This window comes from Dermacentor silvarum, chromosome 6 (assembly GCF_013339745.2).
Source record: "Dermacentor silvarum isolate Dsil-2018 chromosome 6, BIME_Dsil_1.4, whole genome shotgun sequence".
In the NCBI taxonomy this organism is placed as follows: domain Eukaryota; kingdom Metazoa; phylum Arthropoda; class Arachnida; order Ixodida; family Ixodidae; genus Dermacentor; species Dermacentor silvarum.
In genome coordinates, this window is record NC_051159.1 from 102,740,092 (window position 1) to 102,758,339 (window position 18,248).

General features: G+C 46.9%; 2 protein-coding genes across 2 annotated transcripts in view; both read left to right on the forward strand.

Annotated features, from left to right (window-relative positions):
• Window positions 1–3,266, forward strand: part of LOC119455798 (uncharacterized) — a 41,784-nt gene extending 38,518 nt beyond the window's left edge. The window contains exon 10 of the mRNA XM_049669326.1: window positions 3,046–3,266. Coding sequence (XP_049525283.1) covers window positions 3,046–3,187 — 142 coding nt within the window. The 3' untranslated portion in view covers window positions 3,188–3,266. The remainder of the gene's footprint in view (window positions 1–3,045) is intronic.
• A 456-nt stretch (window positions 3,267–3,722) lies between these two features.
• Window positions 3,723–16,835, forward strand: LOC125939637 (serine/threonine-protein kinase haspin-like). The gene is made up of 4 exons (XM_037717267.2): window positions 3,723–3,791; window positions 7,351–7,579; window positions 8,730–8,832; window positions 16,532–16,835. The coding sequence occupies exons 1-4, from the start codon at window positions 3,750–3,752 to the stop codon at window positions 16,833–16,835; spliced, it is 678 nt and encodes a 225-aa protein (XP_037573195.1). The 5' UTR covers window positions 3,723–3,749.
• Window positions 16,836–18,248: the final 1,413 nt, after the last annotated feature.

Genomic DNA, 18,248 nt, shown 5'->3' on the forward strand with positions numbered 1-18,248 from the left:
CAGAAAGCGAAAGTAGTTGCGTTGCCGCTAGGCCAGCTGCTGAAGTTTCATCACTTTGTGAATTGAGTGGTCTGTCTTACCCTCTGCTACAGTTGCGGAAACAATACGAACCTTTAGTGGGCCATCATCTGGCTGATTCGTGTGTGAGGGCCGCACCCAGCCAAGATTCTAGAAAAAAAGAGTGCGGCCATTACACGAGTGTACACGGTACGTGCGGGCCAGTGGCGTAGCCAGAAATTTTGTTCGGGGTGGGGCTCAGGTTGCAGGGTGGCCTCCTCCTTATAGAATTTGTCGAGGGATCAAATACATGAATAATAACTGCATTGCCAATGCCATTGTATATTAGATGCTGCAAACGAATTATTGAACGCTACGCTTTGTCAAGTAAAATATGTATTTTTTCATTAAAAAATATATTCGTATGTCCCAAAAATTGTGGCAGAAATAACTGATATCAATTCTGCTGCGTTTTCTTTTTTGGTCTATTTAATAAGTAAAGAAAATATCACACGGACTTTAGAACTATATCAGTTCGAAACCAGCAAAGCAGTGCATGCAGCTGATATGAAAAACGTAAAGGCCATGAATTGAATAAGTTGAGGACAAATATGTTGATGAATCTTTGTCATTCAAGAACCTTGTTTACATTTTTGCACGTATGCAACGGCCAGGAAAAAGCCTCAATGACGCTGTCGCTCGTTGCAATAGATTGCGTAGGAGCAGCTCTTACCGGTCGTGTATTGCAATTACACCGAGATTATACTCGCAACAGTGAGTACAAATAAAAAATAGGAGTTCCGCAAAATACACATTAGAAATGCGAAGATAGAATGGAATATACAAATGCGAAGATACAACTCGCTAAAGGGCAAAAAAGAATCGCTGGAAACAAAGTTGACTGCTTATATAAACAAAACCTCGCAACAAGATATTTAAATATACGTCTAAGTCTCCAATAAATCTACGTATTTAAGCAAACGTCACTGTATATAATGCGTCAAACAAGACAAATATACATGTTGCGCAGTCACAGATAATAAACTTTGCGCACAGAAAGACATATAGGCAAGAGCAAAACTATGATCGCAGAAATCGTGATATGTACTCGGGCCATGCAGCGGTCGCGACAGCACCATATTGTACAATAATAGAGGAATAATGCAGAAATCAGTAAGAAAATGTGTAATTTAACTGCCTGCACAGCGGCAACAGTTATTCTGCACCCAAAATTAAAGGAGGGTATTGCTTCGTTTCAAAAAAGAAATAAAAGCAGGTCGCTAAAAAGGAAAGAAAAAGACAAACGAAAGCCAGAGATGACGCGGCAAGTTGAACTACCCAATATGAGCAAGGTCGGTCAAAGTTGGTTATTGATATCCTAGTAATTTTCGTGTTCGCATGATAATTTTGATCATGATGCTAACTGCTAGAATAAACGGCTGGAATTTTTGCGGTTTTAAAAGCTAACGAACAGTCGTACGTTTTCATCATTACGAGCTTATGGACCTGAAGGAACAGAGCTTTTTACTTGCATTGATTTTTGCTGGTCCACTATCTAAAGGACAAACTTCTCTCGGCGGGGAAGTTGAGCGAAGCGGTCAATCACTTCGGACACGTTGATGCAGACGTCTCTGTGGGTGTATAGAAGCGCCAGTCTAACCATGCGTTCCACAGACATTGTAGAGTGCAAGCAGTTTTTTAGTAAACTCTTGTTAAAAAATATTCCCTCTCGTGCTGGCAGTGGTCACTGGAAGGGTGACTAGAATCTGCAGCAATTTGTACACATTTACATAGAACCTGCAGTCGCAATGAGAGAGTGCATCTATTCCGGTGCTAAAACCTAAAACACTCCCTCGATGTCGTTGGCATCCTTATTTAGGTACCTTGCACAAACAGTAGGCTGTTCGATTCTAGCGATGTGCGTCGTTTTGTCAGAAAGTATGGAGAAGCAGCCTGCTTTTGCAACTAGGCTTTCTTTAATTCCACCACAAATTTTTATAATTTCGTTTTGTGCATCTGGGCTTAAATACGAGGCATTACTGGGGCAACATTTGAAATGGTTCTTCAGATATTTATCTCCACAATCAGCTCGCATGCGAAGAAGCGCTCTGAAAATACCTGTATTTTCAGCAGGGGCTATGCTTAAATACATAGGGCCACTGTCCATGTGGCCACGGAGAGCCAGACCTTGTCGCCCGCAAAAAGAATTTCTTGAATAATAGGCCATTTACTTTCTCCTGTTTTCTCATATCTTACTTTGCCTGCCCTGGTTCAGCTGATCGATCACATTGGGCACACTTCCTCATCAGCCCCCCCCCCCCCCCCCCCCCCCCCCGGTTACGCCCCTGGTGCGGGCCTGTCGAGGAATTCCAAGCACAATTCTCTAGAGCGTGGGGGCCATATTTTGTAAACATCTTTTTAATTTTTTTTCCCCGTTCGTCATCGGCTCGGGCCAAGGTAGCGCCTCCGCTGCACTCAGATCGGCCACTCGGCAGAACGGACAATAAGAAATGAATTGAATGATAGGAAAGTATTTTTTTTTCTTTTTGACAAAATACGGCCCCATGCTCGCGTTCTTTTCCATGGCAAATGTGCAAAGTGATATATTTCTCTGCCATAACAAGAGATTTTGGTGGGCTGCCTCCTCAGGTATATCTGATTGACCGTGTGTCACATCTGTTGCCGGAACTGACCAATTGCCCATCGCTGCTTTACGACGCCGCAAAGTCTGCATTCTGCATGAAAAGACTCGGTGCCAAGGGCCGGCATATTTCTTTTCGCTTCGTTACATTCCTTGTAATCCACGGATCCTAAACGGCCGATTGTGGAGATATAAGTATATGGCGGAGTGCCACTCCGACCGCTGACGAAGCACGAGATCTGTTTCATTAGTCCGTCCCGGTTTCCACAGACTGCACCATGGGTGGGCCACGCATCGCATTCAAGTATACGCGGCGGGCTCTAAGAAGCGCAACGATCTTACGTGCCTTTTTTTTTAGCCTCTGCACTTCCTGTATAGCACCGCAGTTATGGGGTCTTCTGTTGCAGAATCTATTGCGTCCAAGGAACCTACCACCCCATACTGTTGAAGAGCTGGAGAGACTACGACAACCAGTTCTGCTCCGAGAACAGCGACCCCGGCAAGTGCACTTACTGCTGCCTTTTATTCTGTTCCTCGTGCGGAAATTAATAACTTGGTGTTTGATATGCGTCATTTTCAACCAGTCAATATTAAGCGTACCAATACAACAGAGTCCAAGAGTTTGTAGGAGGGAGTACGTCCCTGCAGTAAACGTGCATGGGTGCGTTCACGTATAAGGACAATCACGGGAGCGTATGTCGGCACACACTTGATAATTGGTCTCACTCAGAACTAAGAAAATATCCTTGAGTTGGATGTGATCTCTTGTCATCTGCCATATCGTCTCCACTTAAAGTATTGCAGAAGAAGCATTTCATTATAACGACTGTTTCTTCCGTTACATGATGCCGTTACACGACGACTGTCCTCCCCCTCCCCTCTTCTCCTCCCTCCACCACGGCTTTCGTGAATGCCGTGCAGGGGGGGGGGGGTGGAAATCCATGTTAGGAATAATAATTACGCCTTGGGAATTTTCGGAGTGTCCTAAATTTTTTTTTTTTTGGCTCGCGAAATTTGTGACAAAACATTGGTATTCCTATATTTCCTGCTTCCATACTTATTTCCACGGTCTTTTTCAGCGTTACTTGAAGAGACCCAATGCTACGTCCTGATGGAGTTCGAGTTCGGAGGGAAAACGCTGGAACGCTCCAAGGTATGAGGCCTGGGCCACGGGAATTAGTGTTACGCTACAACCACACGTCAACTGTCGCTCGCAACTGTGCTCTGCTGATGGCTTGTTTACTAAGCTGCCCTGCGCACTATTATTGCGGTGGTACTATTGAGGGATTTTTTTTATGTAGTATAGTACTGTAAAAAAAAAGTTATAGCCATGCATGGCGAAAGATGCATGTAATTAATGTAGGTAAGAATGAAGTATACAAGATGAACGAGGTGCTGTGTGTTGTGCCGATTGCCCGACAGCAGGCTCACTTCTTAAGCATTATATCAAGACGAATATGTGGCAGTTTTATCAAAGCAGACCTTAGGGCTCATGAGAGGACTTATGGCCTTGTTGATTTTAACATAGCAGGGAACCACATATCGCTAAGTGACAAGGACACAGAAATATGGACATAAACGGCGAGCTTCTTACGACAGACATGAATTTTCGATTTACAGCGTACTTAGACATGCACTCCACTCAAATAGCCCGCAGTCGAGAGAAGGCAAAATAACCGCTCCCGTACTCCTGCAGAGTCCAGCTAAGTAATTTCTTAACGATGCAGATGGACACAGTTTGCAATGGACCCACCTTCGCAATCAGACATGGCTTCCACCCGCCTGTTTCTATCCACTCTTGTACATCACGCAGATGGACCACTGAATTGCTGTCGTGGGGGTGTTTCATTGTTCAACAATGTCGTGCAACACCGAACACTGGTTCACGCCCCCAGACATGACAGCGCACTGAGAGATGCCCATTCATGTGACCGTTTAATTTTTGTTAATGCGCATGTCATTTAGGCATCTCGCCGTCTGTACTAGGTCTGTCCAAGCGCACAGGAATGGGATGCAGTCAGACTTGGGGCGTAATGAATTACTCGTAATTACTTGTAATCTTGTAATCAATTGCATTTCTGGGTAACCTTGTAAATTAACGATTACCTTGTTTACTCTGTAACGCTCACTGTAATTCAATTACGTTTTCAGTGATTAGCTGCGAGTAACCAGTTGATTTCTTGAAGGATCAAGCGGTAACAGGTGACATTGGCTTGAGAACATTAAATTTGGTGGAAACTAATTCCTTATAGATTGTGCTATGCAGCAGCCTCGCGGATGCGCATGTTTAGACAGGCAAACACAGGAGCTTAGTATTCTATCGACATTCTTTGTCAACTTCCCGCCCTTTGAATGGACTTTTTTTGTCTAACCGTTTTCCCACTAACTTGGGCCACTCGGCATTCCATGGTATAATGGGCAAGGGCATCGAGCTTCTGTGCTGAGGGAACAGCGTTCAAAACTAACCTTTGGACCAACTTGGGGTCTCGTGTTATGTGCCGCTCTTCGATGGCTCACTCCGGTGCTGGACGGAATCTAACTCGCGTTGGAAAGTCTTGTCAATTTATTCACACGCGCACGGATTTCACGGAGACTACGCAGCCTGTTCATCAACCTAGCTGTGTATGTGTCTCCACGCTGTTGTGAAACTAAACACCGTACAAAGCAGGCACGTCACAAAAGGGAGGAGCTTCGCACCGGCCCTCACTGTCTTGCATGCGTAATCTTGCGAACGGCAATTAAACTTTGCAGTTCGATATCTCGGAGTACAGATGCGCTAGACGACTTCCGGCAAATGAAACTGTGTAAACACAATTGCGTCTAACTTTTCCATACGAACATGCCTGCTTACTGCAGCCACTAAAAATTTAATTATTGAATTTTAGTTAATTAAACCACCGACATCAATAATTACCACCTCATTCTGTGCCCCCCTTGGCGCATAACCTTTCTGTAGCGGTGGTCATCACGTACATCTAAGCGTCTAAGTAAAAAAAAAAGGCTGTCGACTTTGATCACCCTGTATATCAGTGCGAATGAAAAACGCAGATTTCCACTGGGTATACACCATGGTCTGCAGATCCTGCCGAAAACAGCAAATCGACATCGCTCAAGTAGGCTGGGGACCCGGCCGCGCTGTCCTCGGTGCTTTTTTCGCTCGTTTTAAGGCTTAGTGTTGTGGTCAGTGGTACTGCGTGAGGTAAAAAAAGAATAGCACGGTATTGTCAAGCAGAATCTTGCTTAGGAACAAAGGAGTGAAAGGACATATACGCCAACCTACGTGGCGTATATATATATATATATATATACACGTTCAGTCACTCTGTGTTCCTCTTCTCGTCGTCGATCATGTGCCGCTTGTTCCCTTTCAACACGTTATTGCAGCAGTCGACATCGGTAGTTGACCAGGGAACTCCAAATTGTTGCCCTCATTTTGTTCCGAGGCCTCAAACGCCACGCAAGATTTCAACCACCTATTTGCACGCGTGCAGTCGCTTTCTCGCACACAGTGCTAAATAAGAGCGAGACCATGGAGCATGCCGCGTATAACTCAGTTTTTGTCAAAATATTTGATTTTGCATCCTATACTCCCTCAATAACTTATTAACGATCACTGAGCATCTCCAACTTGGGAGATGATCGGTGACGTTTGGGGCCGGCTGCGCTGTCGCAGAGTGCGTGCGTACGTAGCAGAGTGCGTCGAAGGTACGTGTTTGTATATAGGCGCATTACATGGGTTGAGTATGACAACCTTGTGTTTCCGTCATGTTACGGGTTTCGGTGAGTCAAGTACGGCTGCAAGCGAGGCCTTAGAGGCACTTCTAGCTGTCTTGCAGCAGCTGCTATGTGACCTACACCATCAGTATAGCATTTCAGTATGGTAAGTTAGTCCTGCTGAAATCCGCGCTGGCTGAAGGCTTGGCGCTAGCAGCACTTTCAGGGCATATACTGCGTGCGGCAGCCAATCGCTGCTGGCCTACAGAAGTGAATGCAATGAGACACTGTTGTTTTAATGTGTGTTTCAAAAGTACTTTCACCCTCAATTGCTTTGGTAGCACTACTGTTCAAACACACCGTGGAAGTTCAGCGGATGCATGGCGTTCTGCTGCTGAACACGAGCGAGGGCCGGGTTCGATTCTCAACCGCGGCGGCCGCATTCAGATCACATGTACCGTGCCTTGGGCGCGCGTTTAACAGCTCCAAGAGGTCGGAGGGGCGGGGGGGGTTAATTCGGAGCCCCTACTCCACCACGGCGTCAGTCTGTGTGTTGCTCCTGAAGCTCGGGAACGTTCAACTCAGTAATTTAATCTTAATTACCTGAAAGCTTCAACACTCCTTTTTTTCCAGCTAGGTGCAGTGTTGCAATAAGATTTTGTTTAACTCAGAATTACCCCAAATTGCGCCATTCTTAACGATTACAAAAAAAAGATAAATACGTTTTCGCTGAGCGTTCTGGTGTAACCAGACCTGAGCACGTTACCGTGCCTTCCTGTGCAAACTTTTTGCGGCGTTTTCCGAAATTGAGCCAATTTCTGAAAAGTTGTTTCTTAAAGCATAGCACAGGCACTGACGATTCACGGGAAAGCGGCCCAGAATTCTGTGGCCTTTACTACTGCAGTCATGTATACTTGCAAGAATGTTGTGCCCATACTCGCTGTGGCAGTACTACGGTGCAGGGCGATAAAGAAAGGGTGTGGCGCACTTGCCCGCAGATAACGATCGAGCAGTTAGAGAGCGTGCTCCTGCAAGTCGCCTGCTCGCTGGCTGTGGCCGAGCTTGAGCTCGAGTTCGAGCACCGGGACCTCCACTGCGACAACGTGCTGGTGAATACCACTCAGCAGGAGGTCATCGAGTTCGTTCTACACGGCCAGAAAATCCGTGTGCGCACTGCTGGCGTCAAGGCATCTGTCATCGACTACACGCTGTCACGGACACGCATAGGTATGCCACGGCCGCCACTCTACAAGCAAACACTTCTACCGGCTTTATTTTCACTGTTCCGAGATCTTGTCTACCAAAGCGACCTTGGCTTTGCGACAGTCTGTCGTGTGTTTCGCTAGTGTTAGTGCGCTCGTAGGCGAGTGACAGGCAGCGTGCCGCGAAATAGAAATTAACCTAAATAATTAAACCTACGTCGAAGCTATGGGAGGACGTAGCACCACGTGAATTGCTACCGGTGCTGGCCCAGCATTTAAGAGCAATATGAGAGGCCTCTAAGCATTCGTCCTTTCATATGAGGTCCCCTCGAAAAATTGGTTCCAGAATTTACTCCTCGTTATGGGCACGGAATGCGCTCTTGTGCCGTGTTTTGGTGCACTGTCAAAAACACCAGAAAGACATTATTCTTGGAACAGCTCCATCCCTCACTCGCCCTGCCCCCCACTACGTGTCCCTCCTGAGTCATACAGCCCACTATGCACTTTCGAGACTGCAAACCCCGCAATCTAAGTTTATGCCTCAAAAAGCACTGTACTCATTTCAAGGCGTCCTCTGGTTTCAGGGTCCCTATGCGAGTGACCACGTGTGACGACTAAAAATACCGTGACATTAGCCACTCCATTGGGATTACGGTGGTGTTTTTAAACTTTTTTTATGTAGGCACTGAGGGCAGAATTATTCTCAATCACGCCAATCAGAAGTCGGGCACTTAGTTCGCCCTGGAAGGTGCCAATAATTTAACCTCACACGCGCAAGGGCACAGTGGTTTAAACTTCATTTGACCGTGTTCTTGACACTGCTGTTTGTAGGTTGGTCCGTGAAACCCAAGGGGACAGGAGTTTATAAAAAAATGTTACCAGAGCTTGCTGTCTCGTATATACAGGCGAGTAAGTATGTTTATGAACGTAAACATAACAATAAAAAAAAAGCATATATGCCCCTTTGTCTCTCTACTCTTTCAGTGAGCTGTGCCATGCCCCCTAATCCCAGCTTTATCATTTCCGCCCTAGACGACGGCATACGAAAAGCGCGGTCATATGCTATGCTAAGGACACGAGTACACCTTTGCTTTCACCACAATATTGTGTACATCGTTCTTTAGTTTCCTACGTAATGTACAAAGTTTGCATCTGTCACCTACGTATTGGCCCAGGTGGACAGGTGTACTACACGGACCTCTCCAGGGACTCCGTACTTTTCCAGGGTACCGGGAGCTACCAGTATGACATCTACCGGATCATGAAGGAGCAAAACGGGTGAGTGGAGTGAGACTACTTGGCGAGAAATCAGGGCCCTCATACGCAAAGTTTTTCGTTGGCAAGTGCTACTTGCCGTTGGCCGAGCGCCTTCGCTAATAATCTTACGTATACAGTTCTAGCGTAGGATCGTTTTGCGAATACGCGGGCCTATAGGTTTCTAACAAATTTGATGTGTGGGCTAAAAAAATCACTGTACGCTTAATTAGGACTGCAAAAGTGCCCGCATATCTCGGTTGTTGAGGATACGCCAATGTTTCTCAAAAGCCGATGCCAATTCGTCTGCCACTGCGTTTTCAAAGTTCGCTACTGAGCAACTGTACCCGTGAGTTGGTGTGACGTCACGTACTTCTAAGGATTTTTGCATCTTTGGGACTACTTTTCGATAAAAGGACATGCAATATCACTAGGTATACTCTCCTTCATTTACACTGCAATATAGTCCTTGCTCGTACATAAACTATTAACGAGCTTTCAGCAGGTGCTATGATAATCCTCGATGTGCCGAGGAGCAGTAGTGAGGGAACTTCAAGCTGGCATCGCCACCTGCATTGCGTTGTATATTCTCTATGTCACCGAAGAATCCGGTCACGCTTTAAAAGCGGTAGTGTTGGCACTTCAGGAGTGTGATCTACCAATTTTAATTAACACACGCAGCGTGTACAATACACTTTGACACACGTTTTTTGGCGATCATGGCAGCGCTATGCGTCGCGGGGAAGCTCACGCTAAAAAAAAAGAAAAACAAAAAAGGCAAGGGAAATTTCCGGCCTATTCTTCACACATCGTTACGCTATAGTAGAGCCCTGCGCATGACGTCACTAGGGGGGGAGACTATCAATTGGTTGGTCGGCGAGGCACGATCGCGCCACCGTAACGAGAGGCTGAGCACTATGTGTTTTGAGAAGGGAAGGGCACTAACCCATAATCCTTCCGTGAAGCTTCGTTTCAATAAACACCCCATTAAGACGCGTCAGAGGATAACAATGGAAGAGCAGAAATGGTTGTCCGCAGCTTCCGCTGTAATGCGTGGAGTTGGCAAGACAGTTGGCAAGCCATAAACAGCTATGGCTTTAAATATACCACGCGTGCGCCCGAACGCTATACCACCTTTGAAATTCGTCACTGTAACCAGCAATATGGCCCCCATCTTCAGCTAATCCTCTAGGGTCCTCCTTTAACAAGCTGGGATTGTCAAAATTGTCAAACCTCCGAGGGCGAGTGTAGCTCGGGCACATATACAGATTTAAATAAAAGAAATTGTTAATCTGCGGTCGCTCACGTGTTCGCAGATGTTTAAACGATAAATTTTTGATGAAAAAAGATAACGTTTCAGAGCCTACCCCCACCTACTTTTCTCAATCTCACTACCTGGCCTCGAAGCTGTATACAGCTCGTCTTGATTCACTTTTATTGACTCTTAATTCACTCTCATTTGCTCTTCATTATCTTAGCTCACTCTATCTCATCATTACCTTTCATTTAACTCCTATCACCAAACTAATCTCCTTTAGTTCACCATCAATTCACTCTTGATTCACCTCTCCGTATACCCATTATCACTTCAGTTGACTTGCTTAATCATTCTTCCACCCTTAATCGCGGTTTTGTGCGCATTATCGCCTCTTACCCTCAGAGGACCATTTCGTGTCAACGAAGCGGTTTTGAAACGGCCTTGAAACGAAGACCTCACCACGAGACATATAAGGCTTTCGCCTTAATAAATATTGGTCAGGGGCGCCAGGTTGTCTGTAAACGCCACGAACTAGTACGGAAGAATCGTAGACGGCAATGCTTCACCAAACGCCGTCATGATGGTCAGTGGCAACTTCTTTGCGAGGAGACAGGCTCTGCTTGACAGCTACTGCAACACCGCCACCCTGACTGTGGCGATCCGTGAGGAAAGTGAGGAAAAGGACGGGAAAATGTCAGAATCATCTATCGAAAGATTCAGCCGCGTTTCTGTGATCACCAGAACATCAGGAGGGTAGAGCAAAATCAGTTTCTCTAATTTATCAACTTTATTTGCGATACTTCTGGCATTAAAACTAAGCTTTGTCAACGGTTTTCTTTACTGCCCCAACATTCCACGACGAAGTAACAGTGTCTTCGTTTTGCTTTAAAAGCACCGCAGAACCTCACATGTAACGTGTCATTGTTAATCTTAAGCTTATCAAAAACAAGACTAACCTTTTCATTTTTACGGTCAAACTTAGATGAGTTCCACAGTTGGTTCCGTGCCGACCTAACAGTCACCAAGTCTTCTGAAACAGAAACACTTTCATCCTTATGTTTGTGGAGTTGCGTAGAACTACCAGTTTTCCCTGTGAAATCAAAGGAGCGCAATGTCAGGGCAGGCATCCTGTTATTTTTTTCGGCCAACACAGTGAATACACTATTTTGAATGAACTGAAGAATGAATTTTGTTCAACGCTGCTGCGCAAAGCATTGGCTTTGCGCTTTACATGGAAAAGGCAGCTCGCAGTTCACGGTGACCACCGCCAATAGGCACCGGGCGGCCGTCGTAAGGCGCCAGCGGCGCGCCGGCGATATGCTGGCGAACAGCGCCGCGAACGGCAGCTGTCAGAGCACTGGCATGTGAAGCAGACGACGGGATGACGGCGCTCGGTGCTTCCAGTGATTTGGCACTCCGGTTTTTAGGGGCTGACGCACCGGAAAACGCATTTTCGTGTGTCTGCTTTTGAGAAAGGTAGTCACTTGTACGAAGCAGATCACATTCGTGGCATCAGGTAGTATATAAAGCAGAAAACGAGCGCAAATTGCGATGCAAATGCACCATGCACGCGAACGGAGCTCACAGCGGCAAGCCATGCCGTGGAACTCCAGCAGTTATATTCCAGATGTTATTTTGCTGTGCGAGTTAACATTGTCGCGTATTTAATCATGTAAATAGGCGAAGAACACAAAAATTATGGCCAGAAAAAAAAAAAAGGAGACATACGTCTTCCTTATTCTGTTTCTTGAGCTGCTTCGCCGATCGTACATGTGTCAGTAAGTTCTCGTTCGCTCTCCGTTGTAGTTCATCTTCGCAATGCTTCCCCATTCTTAATTAATCATAAACTAGTTCAATCTTCAGTACGGCCGATTTTATATAGCTTAGCGCGACGGCAGCCGTCGGGGGCAGCGAGTGTGAACACGCCTCTGCGTTGGCGTTGGCAGTCGATGCACAGCACAGTCATGTGCCGGACGCAACCAGAGTTGGGAATTGCTACGAAGGAAAATGTACATTAAAAGGAAGACTGATACACTGATAAGATGGCAAAATGACGACAAATCTGAGTGTTCGCCTTCGGTTCCCAAGCTCCGGAGCCGTTACACTGCGGAGGCCAAGACAGGCAAGTGGGACACGAAGCTCTTGCGTATGAACGGCTCTTTTATTAGCGTTAGAACAACTAGACTATAGCACATCAGCGTCGGAAATGTACAGTGCCCAGCGATTGAAGCGCTGGCAGCGCGCGGATGCCGCCGTTTCTTTTTTCTTTTTTTTTTTTTTTTTTCGCGCCACAGGTGCGCGCCGTGGGACCAAATGCAGTCATAATGCGTTAGGAAGGTTCTCGTTTTCACTCTACACCACAATGCATCAGTTTGGTGTTTTGCATCAGTCAGTGCAAAAAGCGCTGGCGACCATGCGATTCGAGTATCGCGTTTCAATTGCTGAGCACTGAACAGTGCTGCCTATATACAGACCGCACATATACAGACTTTCCGCCTGAAAACGGATGTCGCGATGAACAACGATTGAATTGAATGGCCTAACCAACTTCAGTCATGTTTCAGTAACTGTTGGTGCACCCAAAAACGCAAGATGTTTGATCAGACTTGGTTTCACGGCAACGCCAGCTGTGCGCGGCCCGGCCGCCACATGCCATTACTTTCGCGGCGGCGCCGCATGAAGGCGCCACCGGTCCAAATTCATCCCGCGCCCGGTCCCTATACCGATGCCTTGCCCCCGGGTTCCACGTGGTCGACGAGCCAGGCAATGAGCAGAGTTAATTTTTCCTAGTAACACCTGACATCGCTGGTGTAGTGGCACGCGAACGCGTAATCATGCGGCTATTTTCATATTTCGCGCGTTTTCAAACACAATTGTTTTTTTTTTCTATCAAAATTCGTACCTTCAATTCAGTAAATAAAATATTAGTTAATTGTTGTTGTTACGTCGATACGTCGGCTTTTAGCGAGTTCCAGGCGGCGACACTCTTTTATAACTGCATCCACAATCGCCACGTTGTTGAATACGAGCAAGTTGAAGGGGTCATCGGCAATGCCTTTGAGGATGTGGGAAACCTTGTCTGGCTCAGTCATGTGTGCGTCAACTTTGCGGCACAGAGCCAAGACGTCCTGAATGTACGTGACGTAGGGCTCTGTGGACGTCTGCACACGGCCGGATAACGCCCTCTGCGTGGCAAGTTGGTGACCGTAGGGGTTGCCGAACAAGTCTCGGAGTTTTTGTTTAAGCGAATCCCAACTGGTGATCTCATCTTCGTGTGTCCGAAACCAAACTCGAGGTGTGTCACCGAGGTAAAAGAGTGCGTTGGCGAGCATGATAGTAGGGTCCCACCGGTTATTGCGGCTGACGTGTTCGTACAGGCTGATCCAGTCGTCGACGTCTTCCCCATCTTTGCCCGAGAATACACCAGGATCGCGGGAAGCGGGGAGAGCGATGTAGGTCGTCGAAGTGGCAGCAGGTGTCGGAGCCGGCTGAGTCGAGCTGTCATCGGCGGGAGCCATGACGGAAGGCTCGACGTACCGTCCACTGCGAAGCTCCGTGACGAGGTACAGGGAACATCCACCTCCACCAGATATGTTACGTAGGAAGACGCAGACGAAAAGCTATATACAAGTATATTTACAAAGAAATGCGCCGCACTTGGCCAAGAAGCCACAGCCCGCAGTAGCCTCTAATCTTCGTCGTCGTCTTCACACTGCTCGCCTCTTCGTCAAGGCAAATACTGTTCCGCAGCAATATAATCGAATAATTGATAATTCAATCTTGGAAGAAATCCTCCTGGGGCTGTATACGTTGCTGCTGACAGAATAGCATTGGTTGTGTCCTCGTATACTCTATATATTTTCATATTTTACTTTTAAGAGCTTCGCTATACATTAGCTGGGACACCCTGCATATGCTGCCATACAATTAAGATGTTCCCACACCGTCACGGTGGCTTATTTAGCGGCTATGGTGTGGCGCTGCTAAGCACGAGGTCGTGGGATCAAAGCCCGACCGCGGCGGCTTCATTTCGATGGGGGCGAAATGCAAAAACGCCCATGTCTTGTGCATTGCGGGCATGTTAAAGATGCCCTGGTGGTCAAAATTCATCCGGAGTCCCCCACTATTCGGCGTGCCTCACAATCAAATCGTGGTTTTAGCACCTAATACCCATGAACTTAAGTTGCACCCATGCCTGTGACTCACGTATGCATGGCTGTGGATGAAAGGCACGTAACTCGGCTAACATGGGTTACCGCGGTCTCCGCGTACGCTGTCTCATGACGGCTTGATCTCGATTTGCGCTCATCGGAGACAGCCGCGTTCCACAGTTACACGAGTCTGATTCATAGCATCTACGGCTGTGTTCAGTGCACCTTATTGTATACGCACATATGGTTGTGAGAACACACTCTAAACACAGATAAAGCACCAGCGGAACCGCGCTTTTCTTTTGTTTTCGCTTGAAATACCAACCCGGCGCATTTTTGTTGACCTGCGAAACACACTGCAATGAGCACAGCTTTGATCCTGCTGCTTTCATGCGCACGTGTAAGTGTGCTAGGCTATGCACGCCTTCTTTCTTGTGCCTTTGCGCAGCTTGTCGTCAAAACTGTATTTTCTTTCTTGCAACACTGATAATCGTACACGAACGTGCGAAAAACCCTGCAGCAACTGAGGCACTGAAGAATAAGAGCCAGCAGAGCGCCTACTCTGGCGAAGTCAGCACTGACGACAGCGCAAAGTTAGTGGCCGTCCTGGGGTGAAGGACGTCTTGCACGTGTCACCTGGCGTTCCCAACGCCTGTGAAAACTTACAAGTGTTTCGATTTCTTGGATGTCCGAGACCGGGGCCTTTGCTGCTATCATTGTCGTACGCTTCTACGACTGAGAAGGCGGCCCATACTGCAGGCGCTTAAGTTCCCAAGCTGCGCCATGTCACGTCAGCCGACATAGCGTTGCCTAGCGTCGGACCAGTCAAGTGCGACGACGGCTTCAGCGAGATTCTGAGTGCCGGCAGCGCTCGTTCTGATTTTATTTTTTATTGCGATAGCAATTATATGGACACTTCCACCGGATTTCTGCCGTCGTCGTCGCCGTGAAGTTCCGTATAGATAAAATCTTCGCCGCGCGCCGTATGCCTGAGCGGAAGCGTGCGGGCACGCACGCTGTCACGGAGAGCGAACGCACTCAAGCTCCCACGCGCAAGCAAGGAAGCGGGAAGCGAGCCCCGGAGGGAGCGGGGGGGGGGGGGGGGGCACTTCTACTCTGCCAACAACCGCGCGCGTCGCTGGCCCGCACCGTCTCTTCTCTCCACACGGCTCTGACCTTTATGCGCTGTGCATTCGCCGCTCAGTTTCCGTTGAAGCGATAGACCGCACGTACCTTCGCCCGCTGCGGCGTATATGCGCTTGCTGCCAGCGTTTTGACAGTCGTTGTCTGCAGTCATTCAGTGTGATCTATTCATGTTTGTTTGTGCGCGCTCACACCACAGTTAGTAATAGTCGGGCCACATTTTCCAACGCACGCTACACATGCAATGCTGCCTGGATCGGCAGTGCAGCGCTACAGGTGTGTCCCTTCGCAAACGCTGCCCACGGGCAGCGCTTCTCATCAGCACCACCGTTTCACACACACCTTCTCGTGGTCATCCAGTCTATCTTCATGTCCGTCTACTTACGCCGCAGCACACCTGCTTACTTAATCAGCTCATGTTTACTACAATTCATATTGCTACCAAAGCCGCTCACATTACTTCGTATGACATTGCTGTGTTGCTATCGCATTCATTGCTTCGCCCTTAGGGCGAAACTGTGACATTTTTATTTTCCTCTGGTAAATGTTTTCTGGCGCTTTGATAACTTTCCCTGCAATATATGAACCTCCGAAGGTGTGAAACTATACCCATGTGCTCCAAACTTATTTTCAAAAAGCGCAGCAGCATCTTCTTTATTGGTGAGCGATGGATAACACTATGGCGGCCTTCATCCATCATAGCGCAAATGTAAAGAGGCATGGATGTCAGTAAGCGTATTTGATTATTAGGTCGATAGCTCGATCAATTAATGAATGTATGACGTTTAGCTCAGGTAGAGAGAGATTGAAAGCACTTCTTTTCTGGCTTCTTCGGTTCACTTCCGTATGGGAGCTAAAACACCGAGTGATTATTCAAAATAAGATAGAAAACTGTAGTGATCAACACAAAAATTAAGAAAAACTACAATTTGAACATATATCCTTTCAGGTGTCAGAAAAGGGATAAATGGTAATGCAAGAAATAGCGCAACTAAAGACACAAACGGGAAAGGCATCGGGAAAAGCATCCCCCCCCCCCCCCCCCGTTTTTTTTTTAGTACTTGCGCTGCGCTTAAAAAAAAAAACAGTTTTGCAGGCCCACCATTTTCACGTTTAGTAAATCCATATACGACACGGATTGTACACGCTCCATTGCTTCTTTTTCTCGCAGCGATGATTGGGAAGCCTATCGCCCGCACACAAACGTGGTGTGGCTTCACTACTTGCTGAAGAAGTTGTTCCAGAAGCTTCCCAAGACAAAGCAAGTCGCGGATGTCATTGAGCCGTCCACTTCTCGCGGCCGACTGGCCGCCTGGATGGACGTGATCCTGTCGTTCCCGTCGGCCGAGGGCTTTGTGGCTGAACAGGTCATCCCCCTCCTCGAACGGGACGCCGAGGCACCGCGCAGGGCTAAATGCGCGCGACAGCCGCAGACTGAGGATCCGCGGGCCATAAATCTACGGGCACGCCGCTAAGTGCGCCTTCGTTGTGCACTTGTGATACATAAATAGAAAGAAAATAGAAAAAAAAGGTTCTTATATTTATTTGTTTATGCGAGGCCCTGCAAAGTTGTATAATTTATCGGAAAGGGCTGGTGATACCTTTACCACAATTTGTGTTCGTTAATTATATTTCACATCACATAAATTTCCTTGTTTGAAAGCAATGCCAGCTTAGCAACTTTACTTTTTTTAATTGTTTCGTCGAATAAATATGCTTTTTTATTGTTCACTATTATGTTATTAATTTTATATCTTAATTATATTTATTCCGATTTTATTTATTGATCGAATAAAAACAAGGTTGTATACTCTGCTTGTATGTGCCAAACGTGTGTTGAACCATAGCTCTTAAAAAACAAAAACAAAAATCCTATGCCGTTTACAGCCGTTGTTGCGCGAGGGCGCGGTATCGAATGCCGGCCGCGGCAGCCGCATTTCGATGGGGCGAATTGCAAAAACGCCCGTGTACCGTGCATTGGGTGCACATTGAAGAACCCCAAGTGGTTAAAACTGAAAATTAATCCGGAGTCCCCAACCACGGTGTGCCTCATAATCATATTGTGGTTTTGGCACGCGAGACCCCAGAATTTAAGGTGACGATGCTTATTAGCGACCGCGGTGCCATTGATACAAGACGAGCTGCTGAACTAGTTGGTTTTCCTACTTTCCCTTCTCTAGCGCGCCGTCTTTCTTGCTTTCCGTGTGTCCTGGCGTGCATTTTGCAGTTAAACTAGTAATAGTAGCACGCTGGTTTAAGTAGTAGCAAGCTGTATTGTGAGTCGTAACGATCTGCTCGTGGCGTGCGCAGACTTAAAAAAGTAATTGCGATAAATTGCTTATTCTTTGAGCACAAGTTTGGACCATTTATGCCTGAATCATTTCGTGCCTAAGCAGTAACCGTTATTTTTTTTTTTTGTCAGGTTCAATTCGGGTTCAGGCACATTTTAAAAGTATGGGTTCGGATTCAGTTTCGGCAGGGGGGAAATATTGTAAGCGTTTCGTATAAAGCGTTTAAACAAGTGGAAAATGAGAATTTATGACTTTTCATTTCGTCCCTAACGTCCATCTTCCCGCATTTCCTTTAAATATAAGCCTGCTGAATGGCGTAGTTCTATCAGGGACCCGTGAAAATCCATATATAAAGTTTCCGAGCACTTGTGTAGTCGCACTAAAGCATCGCTGTATCCAAAGCTCATGTATCAATCAACATCTTTGACACCATCTTAGGTAACTATGTGCCACTGGGAATGTGCCGCTCTAAAATGACAGAAAAGCCCACATCACAAGGGTTCCTCAAGAACAGCAATGCGACGCATTAGCAGGTGGTGCCACAAATGCATTGGGTTTGTGCCGATTTTCAATGAACGCCTTTTATGCCAATGCTTC